At 37.0% G+C, this 10,496-nt stretch overlaps 3 protein-coding genes across 3 annotated transcripts; 2 read left to right on the top strand and 1 right to left on the bottom strand.

The window, feature by feature from the left end:
• Positions 1-25: 25 nt before the first annotated feature.
• Positions 26-996, bottom strand: LOC115765488. The gene has a single exon (XM_030709083.1). The coding sequence runs from the start codon at positions 928-930 to the stop codon at positions 181-183; it is 750 nt and encodes a 249-aa protein (XP_030564943.1). The 5' UTR covers positions 931-996; the 3' UTR covers positions 26-180.
• A 628-nt stretch (positions 997-1,624) lies between these two features.
• LOC115765455 lies at positions 1,625-5,856 on the top strand. The gene is made up of 8 exons (XM_030709019.1): positions 1,625-2,420; positions 2,511-2,552; positions 2,612-2,713; positions 2,784-2,895; positions 3,222-3,424; positions 4,443-5,279; positions 5,351-5,564; positions 5,628-5,856. Exons 1-8 carry the CDS (start codon positions 1,646-1,648, stop codon positions 5,836-5,838), a joined length of 2,496 nt encoding a protein of 831 aa, XP_030564879.1. The 5' UTR covers positions 1,625-1,645; the 3' UTR covers positions 5,839-5,856.
• A 108-nt stretch (positions 5,857-5,964) lies between these two features.
• LOC115765542 lies at positions 5,965-6,613 on the top strand. Its single transcript, XM_030709167.1, has 2 exons — positions 5,965-6,059; positions 6,113-6,613. The coding sequence occupies exons 1-2, from the start codon at positions 5,979-5,981 to the stop codon at positions 6,611-6,613; spliced, it is 582 nt and encodes a 193-aa protein (XP_030565027.1). The 5' UTR covers positions 5,965-5,978.
• Positions 6,614-10,496: the final 3,883 nt, after the last annotated feature.

Here is a 10,496-nt window from a genome sequence, read left to right as displayed (position 1 = left end):
ACGAATATATGTATATAAAGGTTACCATATTTAATAGATTTTAGATGTACAGTGAAAACAAAAGCCCATAATCGTAATCATGACATGTTTTGAACGCAATAGATCCTAGATACTACATTTACGCCTTTGTATATTCAAGACTAATAAAAAAACCACGAATTTTATGCAATTTATTGCACACTACAGTAATCTCTTTCCGTTGATATATCGCTGATCAGACCTTCGATTGCCGCCACTGTTGTTGTGTTGTTGCTGCTGATGTGGTCTTGGCCGTTTGCGGTCCATTACGGCACTGTCGCTGCGGCGCCGCAAATCACTATTGTATTTATTTTGGACGCCAGCAGTGCGGTCGAGCATACTGTGACGAGCATTACGTGGACCAGCGTGGTCGTTCATTGGTGGAGCAGGAGAAGCAAACCCTTGAGAAAACGGATTGCGTGTCCTTCCTTGCCCTATAAAAGGTACCTTAGGTTTATCTGGGCATTGCTGCCGGATTAGTACTTTCTTTTGAAATAGTTCAAGTCCTTGATAGAGCTCCATTGCAAAGGGCACTGCACATTTGTGCTGATAAGTAACAAATCCAAAATTACGCTGACGTCCAGTATTATCCAGTGGTATACGCGCGCTTTCTATGGGACCTGCTTGCAGAAATACTTCATAGAGTATTTCCTCTGTTACGCGTTCATCCAGGTTATTACAGAACAAGGTGCGAGTTTGCTCTTCATCATCTGCATCTTCGTCATCTGGGTCCTCTGTATCATTTTGAGCGTGAGATGGTGATCCTTCTGATCGCCCATATCCGTAGTCGCCGCCAACGAAATTCATATGCTGTCCAAGTGGGAAAGGCAACTGCATGCCCATCAGGTTGGCTGCATTGCAAATGTGCTGCTGCAGTGCGGCCTGTTGAATGGCGGCCATATAATTATCCATTTTAGTTATTCTCAATCAAAATACTTTGCAATTGAATGTATACATAAACAAACGAGAAGACTGTTTTTCTTTTGCAGTCGATATATCGATAAGTGTAAGTGCGTCCCTACGTGTATGACTGCCAAGCCGCACACTTTAAGAGTGTGACCGTATTGCATACAAAATGCCGCCAAAATCAAAAATTTCGTTAATTAATGTTCATTCAATGCAACAAATGTTCATGCCATAATTAACATTAACATGTAATTGATCATAAATAAAAGTCAATTGGTATAGACGCCATATGGTATTGCGATACGGAGGGAAGAAGATATACACTTGTTGCCAGTACTGATTGTTGTTGTTGTCGGCACTCTCGCAACTGATTGACTTATTCAACTGATACCAGGCATACACAATACAGTTAATCATGAAAAGATTCGAATCAAAAACGTTGTGTTTATTCAGGGAGCACTTGTTGAAAGTGAACACAGCCAGAAATGAAAATAGTTCGTCTACAATTCATGTTATCTGCGCCACTTGAGTAAATTTTTTTTAGTCTATTGTGACCCACACATGCAAATATTCATACTATCAGTAATTGTACAATTATTTGTTATTATCTACATTACCATGTGTGTGTGTTATTACACGAGCATGAAAAGCAGTGTGGGCTCTACTTTCCGATTTCATTCAGTCACTGCACGTCAGTGTAACCGCAAAGCACACCTCAATAATGGGAGAAGTACCCGAAATTACAGATTTGCGCAAAGTTATTGAGCCGCATTTGAACGGCGCCACACTTGAATCCTACGAAAGCCGATATCTGACTAAGCCCGGTGATAATTATGGAAGTATTATGCTAGCGATCAATGCGAAAGTTAAACAATCGAATGACATCCTTGAGGATTTGCCACTAATTGCAAAGTTACCGCCACTTACCAATGATTTGTATTGGCAAATTTTTCAACCCGAACGTACATGCATTACGGAAAATGCCGTCTACAAGTATTTGGTACCGGAGCTCGAAAAGCTACAGCTTGAATCCGGCGTATTGCCAATCCATCTCTTTGATGGCTTTCCACGTTACTTTGGTTCGCGCATCTCACTCAGCACGGAAACCAGTAAGCTTGACAGAGATGCAGTTCTTGTGCAGGAAAACTTAACGGCACGTGGTTATAAACCTGGCAATAGGCACAAGCCGTACGATCTGCAGCATACGGTTCTCATTCTGCACTACATGGCGCAGTTCCACGCCTTGCCCCTTGCCCTTCGTCTAAAAAAACCAAAAGTTTTTGAGCAAAATGTTTTACCGTATTTCAAAAAATTTAATATGGGTGACAATATGGGACCTGATACCAAAGATGTGTTAAACAATGAAACTTTAAATGACGTTAAGGATGTCTGCAAAGACGATGATGGCGTTTATCAGCGCGTAAAAGAATTACTGGACATCTTTGATGCCTTTCAGGCAACTAAACATGTAGAGAGTGGGCCTTGGACCTCTGTAGGTAGGGTAGTTTACTTTCCGTAAATGTCATATTTTACTCTCTGTATATCGAAAGAGACAGTAATTGTAATACATTTAAACTTTTCTTTAGTTCATATGGACTTATGGATAAATAACATGATGGTCAAATATGGTAAGAAGCGTTTTGAAAAAATTATTATCAGAGCTCGTTAATTATTGAATTTGATTTAGATGATGTTGGCCTTCCCGCTAAGCTTAAAATTGTAGACTTTCAAATTGCCCAATACGAGTCGGTGGTCCACGACCTAATCTTTTTACTGCTGTCAAGTGTAGGTCAGTTTATATTAATAACAACAATTCTAAAAGAATGCTCAAAATGCATATTAATATCTGTATACTGTAGATACATTGGTGTTGGAAGAAAACTATTATCATTTTCTACGCATATACTACGAAGCATTCATTCAGTCATTGCATACCGTGAATGTGGATACAAAAGGCTATAGCTATGAGGCGTAAGTACATCAAAAATTTCATATTAGTTATTATTCTTACTTCAGAACAGAGAACTTTTATGAAACTAAAACAATGTTGATAACATGAGTAGATTACTGTCTTTTCCCCATTACGTAACAGGCGATAGGACGGTCAAAATATGTGCTCAAGGTTTTGGTTGATAACATGGTTATCAACGAAAAAATTGCAAATCATTCAGAGTTTCAAAATTGAGTCAGAATAGTTTTTAGCTTTTTAAAACTGTCTTTAAAATTTAAGTCTTTGTATAATCTTTTGTTAACATTAATATCAGTACATATCTAATAGCAAAATTATTTACTTACAGTTTTGTCAAGGAAGTTCAACGTGTGGCGCATATACAGGTGCCACATGCTCTCTTCATGACGAAGGTACTCTTGGCTGACAACAACACGCTTCCAAGCGATTACAAGGATGTTGATTTGACGGTTTTAACTAAAAACAGAGGAGGTGAAAAAATACTGCTTAAAATTGGTGAAATTTTAAGGTTGGCTAAAGTGTTTAACATATTTGACTAAACTAAATATATGTATGCATTTTATTTTGACTGCCTTAAGCTTCTGGTTTCTGCTTATATGCTCTGCTTAGCGCAAGATAAAATAAAAAGGAGAAAGAGAGACAGGGGGAGGCTTTATCAGTTTTAGAAGATTGCTACTTATACAAATAAATTCTATCAAAAATCTTTGAAAGTGAGTTTGAAACCGATCAGATGAGATTTGACCAAGTTATGGGGCTGGGAAATATTGACATATGTCTATATATGATATTTTAAAATTTTCACATGAATTTAGACCAAAAATAGGGTTGTCAGAGTTAGATACCAAATTGATTTAGAGGACAAACCATAACCAAAAGTCCAATTCCCGTGAAAATCGGATGAGATTTGAACGAGTTTTGGATGTGGGAAATTTTGACACTTGTCTATATAGGATATTTGAGGGCACCATTCTCACATGAATTTTGACCTAGAATAGAGTTGCCAGATTAAAATGCCAAATTGGTTTAGAGGTTAAACCATGAAGAAAAATCCAAACCATGAACAAAAAGCCAAACCTTATGAAAATCGGACGAGGTTCGAGGTTTATGGAGATGGGAAATATTGACCTATGTCTATATAGGATATTTGAGGGTACCATTTTCTCATGAATTTTGACCAAGAATAGTGTTGCCAGATTGAGATGCCAAAATGATTTAGATGCCAAACAATGAACAAAGATCCAAACCTCTGTCGTAAGTACATCCAAAATTTCATATTTATTAATATTCTTACTTAAGGACAGACTAAACTGAATATAAGCATGCATTTTGTTTCGACTGCCCTGAACTTCTGGCTTCTGCTTATATGATCTGCTTAGCACACGGCGAAAATAAAAGAGAGAGAGAAACAAAGAGGAGTCTTTATCAGTTTTAAAAGATTGCTACATACAAACGTTATCTGAGCGATAGCCAGAAAATCTAGCGTATTGTGTATGCTTCAGACCCCAACCGCTCTGTTTTATTTTTACATCAATAGCGCGCTTGCTTACAGTACGACGCTACGTGGAACTCATCAGAATGAATAACCTGCCAGTAATTCAACGATTGGGTCAAGTAATTGAGCCAGCACTTAATGGCGGTAGCCTCTATTCGTATGAAGTAGAAAGCTTAACACAGCCGGGTGATAATTACGGCAGTGTTTTAATATCCATTCGAGCCAAAGTGCAGTGTCCCGATGGTAAGCTGTTTTCTAAGCGGTTTGTAGCTAAAGTGCCACCCACAGACCCAAAACAGTGGCAATTTATACAGCCCGAACGCACCTGTTTGGCAGAAATTGCAATTTACGAGAGATTAGCACCTGCATTGACCACTTTACAGGAGGAGGCAGGCATACCCAGAAACGCACAATTTGATGGCTTTGCGCAGTATTTTGGCTCACGCATATCCCTTATCCCAAACGCAAACGTTGTGGATAAGGACGCAATATTGGTGTTGGAGGATCTCCGGGACAGCAGCTACGTGCCGGGACAGAGGTTAGAGCCTTTTGATTTGCTCCATACACATGTGGTGCTAAGGTATATGGCGCAATTCCATGCTCTGACTATTGCTCTTCGATTGAAGAACCCTAATGTCTTTGAAATGGAACTTAGACCGTTCTTTCACAAGTTCGATTGGCATGCAGCCGCACCGGAAACGAAAGCAGCGATGATAGCGGAAACATTAGTGGATATTGCGGAAGCAACCGGCAACGATCAGACAATGATAGCGCATGTTAAAAAGCTGTCAACTGAATTCTTTAGGTTTCTAGCAGCGCCGCCCATCGAAGATAATGCATTTAATAGTGTAATCCACTCAGATTTCTGGACAATGAACCTAATGTTCAAATATGGTAAGTAAGTGTATGAAAGCATTTAACGATATAGATTCATTCAACAATTCTTCTAAAAAAAACTCCCACAGATAAATCTGGCAAGCCGACGCAATTAAAAATAATCGATTTTCAAACCGCGCAGTATGATTCTGTTATACACGACCTTATATCGTTTTTGTTTACGAGCGTATCAACGTTCATATTAGAAGAAAACTACGAGAATTTACTGAAATTTTATTATGATGTCTTTGTTGAGACTCTTACTAGAATGGGTGCAAATACAAATGTGTATAGTTACGAGGCGTAAGATACATTTCTTATACATTTACAAAATTACGTCTTAGTAACTTCGTATATTTTCGACAGGTTTGATGCTGAGTTGAAACGCATCGCATACATTCAAGTGCCTCACTCTATATTCATGACTCGATTCATTTTGGCGGATGAAGTCACTTCCACTGAAAATGAGCTCGAACTATCTCAGGTGCTAAATACCACTAGTTCGAAGCGGGTGCATCGGAAGCTAATTGAAATTTTGCGGTTGGCACAAAAATTTAATATATTATTTTTGGAGTAATTGCTTTGTTTTCAGCCGAAATAATAATTTCCCCCTAATGATGTCTGATAATTGCTTTGAATTTATTTTATTTCAATACAAGTATAGGGCTCAGTTGTTGGCCCTGCTCATATAGTTATCTGTTAACATACGAGAAGGCTATGCACATATTACCCGACGTATTTGTGCTTGTAACAATATGGATATCACTATCCATCTATATGGAAGTCGAGTGCAAAGAGGTATCTATCCGTATCCGTTTCAAGTGGCATTAATTACGGTTTTGACTATTTAGAGCTGTTACTACGTGAATTTTATTTACACGAACTGGACAGATGATCGGCCACGGTTCATCGTTAACATGACATTTTCCAATCAAAACGGCGTGGGATCAACTACCACCATCAACGAGCCTATTTTGTCACCCGTCTCAAAAATGTTAATTGTACAACAGAGCCCTAAGGAAAAAAAACGTATCATTTACAATGTGACCACCAAATTATGCGCAATGCAAGGTATTCTCAATGCCGTACCACTATTTAAGCCAGCCAAGGAAAGTGTCTTAAAACAAAGCAACTATACATTCAGTTGTCCCCTTAATAAAGGCGTTTATGTTATGAACAACATGCGCGTGAATCCAAGAAATCCGCTGCTTAGCCTGATGCACCAGGCCAAAGGTATATTTACGGTAATGGGTGCTTTACTTGAAGAATTACCCAATTCACAAATGCACCCGCTTTCTACTTATAACATAGCTGGTAAGATCATAAGAAAGAGCTGTGGTAAAAACGAGTAAGCCTTATTTAAAATACCAGCAAGTAGACCAAGTTATATACCCTTCTGATATTTTATTCTTTGTATAATTAATTTCATATAATTATTATAATTACAAAAAGAAGAATACTTTCAGGCTGTCACTTTAAATAAATGCAGAAACATACTAAATGGGAGCGGAAAAGTGAAAGTGTATGAATCCCGTAGGGTTTTGATCAAGGAGAGAAAACACTTTTTTTTTCAAAACTCTTCAACACTTTTCAAAACTTTTTTATTATCCTGTCTATGTATTTTGCAAAGAGAAGCACGTATAGGCCGCCTCTGATTTTCAATTTAAAAAAAATAGAACAAAATGATTTATTATTGCCTTTACCACAAATCATTCGAACAATCTTCAACAGAAAATTTGAGAAAGTTGTCTATATATGTTTCGAGCAGCTGTCCTTGCCTTTTTAGGTCTTCCTATTTTATGTTTGGCTGCTTAATGAGATACACACGCACACAAGCCTACAGTAGTATATACATTCAAATCGATTGAATTCAATCACTATACCCAGTGTAAATGTCCATAAAGCCTCACTGAACTACATTTTACCCCAGGGACTGTCAGCAGTGAATGAACTTTATTTAATTGAACTTGGACATTCATGTACATCAAGAAAAAGGGGGGGAAAAAAAACAGAATATATTCAACTTAAGCATGTAGATATATATTCAATTTATCTTTTAAAAAGTACAAAGACGGAAAATTCTGCGATCTGAGTTCGGGTAGCTGACTCAACGCACAGTTATATGCATTTAGTACATATCAAACATTTAAGAAAGGGTATATTGATAGCAGCTACACAGACCACGAGCCAGCAGTACGCTTATCGGGAACTCATAATCAGTTCACAAAAAAAATAACAATGCACAGCCAGTTTTGCTTTTAATCTTCCCAAGTTAAAAAAACAACAAAGGGTCAGCAATTGAGCGCCTTGTAAAAGACAAAGTTGTCAGCCATTATCTGTCTAGTATGTGCCAAAACACACACAGACAATTTCGGGTATACACAATGTACATATAAGTGTGCATGTGTTTGTTATAGTCAGTAATGATCCATTTTTGTACGCAGCATTAATTAATAAAAATGAATAATTAAATAAAATAAAAATTATTAATCTAAATGAAGCGTCAATTAAAATTTTATAGTCTTTGGCGGACACACCAGATGATGAGCTACGTCAAATTCGTCGGTTTCTTATGGTGGCGTTCTCTGTGTTTGGTTCAATGTGCTAATCAGCCAAAGAACAAAAAGATCACTTGGCAGACGCGTGCGAAGCCGATGACGTAAAGAAATGGCTCGCGTGTACGGCGTAGACTGCGAAAACGCCAACGCAATGTTCCAAGAAGAGGACAGTATACGTTTTGGGAGTGAGTAACAAGAGAGGGGGCATGGTATGTATATTATAATGATTTTATCATTGTAAATATACCCAACTCAACTAAAAGGTAATTATATAATAGAATATGTCACGAATTATCAGCACATTTTATGTGCCGAACATTTACTAATTCTTTTACAACTGTTAATTGGCTATCATCATCTTAAAGTATATGTATCGTTGATTGTTTTTCATGTGACTAAAGTATAACCCACATAACAAATTATACCCTTAGCCAAAAAATTTATAAAAAAGCTAAAACTATATCTACAAACTTAGATACAAAAAGTTGGAGGTATCTAGTAATTTATACATGAAAACCAAATTTCTTCTAAAATATAAGTATATTTCATTTATATTTTGTTTGTAAAGATCGGAAAATAAAAACAGTAGATATTCAAGTATCTACTTACTATTAATATTAACGGGCAACAGCGCTATAATTTTATGTCATTATAATGGATACGTTTGTGCCCCAGGGCATTTCCTGGCCGAGCACAATCGACTTGATTGTTAATTGTTAATCATTTCAAACTCTTGTTAAGGACAATAAAATGGGGTAAAGTCTGTATATAATGTTTTTTTAATTACCAACAATATAAATGTTTTATATACATTATATTTCTATTTCTGTATATTATCGCGTTGTCAAAGTCTCTGTTTTAGATTAAGATTCAACAACCACTTGACTGCGATCACAGTCTACAATTCCTCAGGCATTTCAGCAAGTCTGTTTATGGGCAGTGTCATAATCGTAATTATCAGGTGATTGGGCACTTAATAAAACCAATTGACATAATAAAAAAAGGCCACCCGCAAAGAGAACAACATAAACATAATTAGCCTTGTTGCCATTTATATGTGATTTATTCTACGTGACGCAGCCAAATAGTTGGCGTAACCTTACTGAAAATCAGTTATTATCGCCAAATGCTGTTGTGCTTGGTTTTTCCTCAAGGGTCTGCCCCACTTCTGATAACGCTTTGTGTGAACATGTATATTGTATACTAAGTAACTCTGAGTCATATCTATCATATTTACTGATGAGCACTATACGGTCAAGCAGAAATATATATCTATCACGCACCGTGACCGTGTGCCGTTTCGTAACAAATATTTATTTATATAAACAAATTGAATTTTTTTTTGCGGATTATATCAATCTAATTTTTGAAAGTATACGCAGTATACGAAAGTGGCATATGAAATTATAAAATGATTTATGACTGCCCGATAACGTCGTTAATCTATTGACCGAGTTAGCAAATGCGAAAAGAAACCAAATATTTCAAACGCACAGATCGCGCTCTCCTTGCAAGCCCTTTATATGCCAAATGGTCTTTTAAATTGATGATGACCATTGACTGCATAAATTTCCTGTCTATTACTCTACTACTGGATGGTTAGCAAATCCTACTGCCTTCTGCACTCCACGCGACAACGACGGACAGTTGGTTATAAATTCGCTTAATTCCAATTTGATCGATTGCTTAATTGACTCTAAAGTTTTGGAGGGACACAGGTGCCGTCTGACAAAAGTAAACATATTTTCAACTGGTCAATTGTTTGGTTTTTATCTTATTGAATTATTCTTTTTTTTTGGAATTTAAAGTTTAAGTTTCTACTTAACAGAAAGTATTAAAATAAAAATACTGATTGCAGACATTAATTTTTTAACTGAAATTTTCGTTCTCTATTTTGTTATGCATATATATATAATTTCAAAAATGAATGTTCTTTGATGCCAGTATGAATATTTAATCCATATTGCAGTATAAAACAAGTAAGAGGTTCAAGTCGGGAGCTCCCGACTAGGGGATACCCTGAACCCTCTTCTTCTAACATCAAATGCATATATATATTCTATTTTAGAAGCTATATGTCAAGTTTGGTGACTCTAGTTCTTATTATTTACCAAAATTGCCCAAAAAACAGGATATCGATATCGATTTTTATCGATTGCTTGGAAACGGAGTAAATTATCGATTATCGGAAACACTCGATCTGCGCGGGAGCTAGGAGCATCTACATCTAAAATTTCAAGTCTCTAGCTCTTATAGGTTCTGAGATCCTTGTGTTCATACATACGGACGGACGGACGGACGGACAGACGGACATGGCTAGATCGACTCAGCTATTTATGCTGATCAAGAATATATATACTTTATGGGGACGGAGTTCCGTCCTTCTTCTGCCTGTGACCGAGTTATGGGGTGGTCATTTTTGACCCATGTCTATATACGAATCTTGGGGTAAGATTTGGACATGAATTTCGACTAAAAATCGATGTTCAGATTTGAATGCCAGATTAATCTAGAGGGAAAACCATGAAGAAAAATCTAAACTTCGTGGCAATCGGATGAGATTTGGCCGAGATATGGGGGTGGTAATTTTTGACCCATGTCTATATACGAATCTTGGGGTAAGATTTGGACATGAATTTCGACTAAAAAATCGGTGTCGAGATTTGAATGCCAGATT

This window comes from Drosophila novamexicana, unplaced genomic scaffold, assembly GCF_003285875.2.
Source record: "Drosophila novamexicana strain 15010-1031.04,08,12 unplaced genomic scaffold, DnovRS2.1 tig00000974-arrow-arrow-pilon, whole genome shotgun sequence".
Lineage (NCBI taxonomy): Eukaryota > Metazoa > Arthropoda > Insecta > Diptera > Drosophilidae > Drosophila > Drosophila novamexicana.
The sequence above is the reverse complement of the archived record's forward strand: the minus strand, read 5'-3'. Positions and strand labels throughout refer to the sequence as shown.

Bases quoted from the DNA above. Each gene is read 5' to 3' on its own strand.
- LOC115765542 (XM_030709167.1), top strand. From the start codon at position 5,979: ATGCACATATTACCCGACGTATTTGTGCTTGTAACAATATGGATATCA. The intron at 6,060-6,112 runs GTATCTATCCGT...TTGACTATTTAG, and splicing joins TGGAAGTCGAGTGCAAAGAG to AGCTGTTACTACGTGAATTT.
- LOC115765488 (XM_030709083.1), bottom strand. From the start codon at position 930: ATGGATAATTATATGGCCGCCATTCAACAGGCCGCACTGCAGCAGCAC.
- LOC115765455 (XM_030709019.1), top strand. From the start codon at position 1,646: ATGGGAGAAGTACCCGAAATTACAGATTTGCGCAAAGTTATTGAGCCG. The intron at 2,421-2,510 runs GTAGGGTAGTTT...ACTTTTCTTTAG, and splicing joins TGGGCCTTGGACCTCTGTAG to TTCATATGGACTTATGGATA. The intron at 2,553-2,611 runs GTAAGAAGCGTT...AATTTGATTTAG, and splicing joins TAACATGATGGTCAAATATG to ATGATGTTGGCCTTCCCGCT.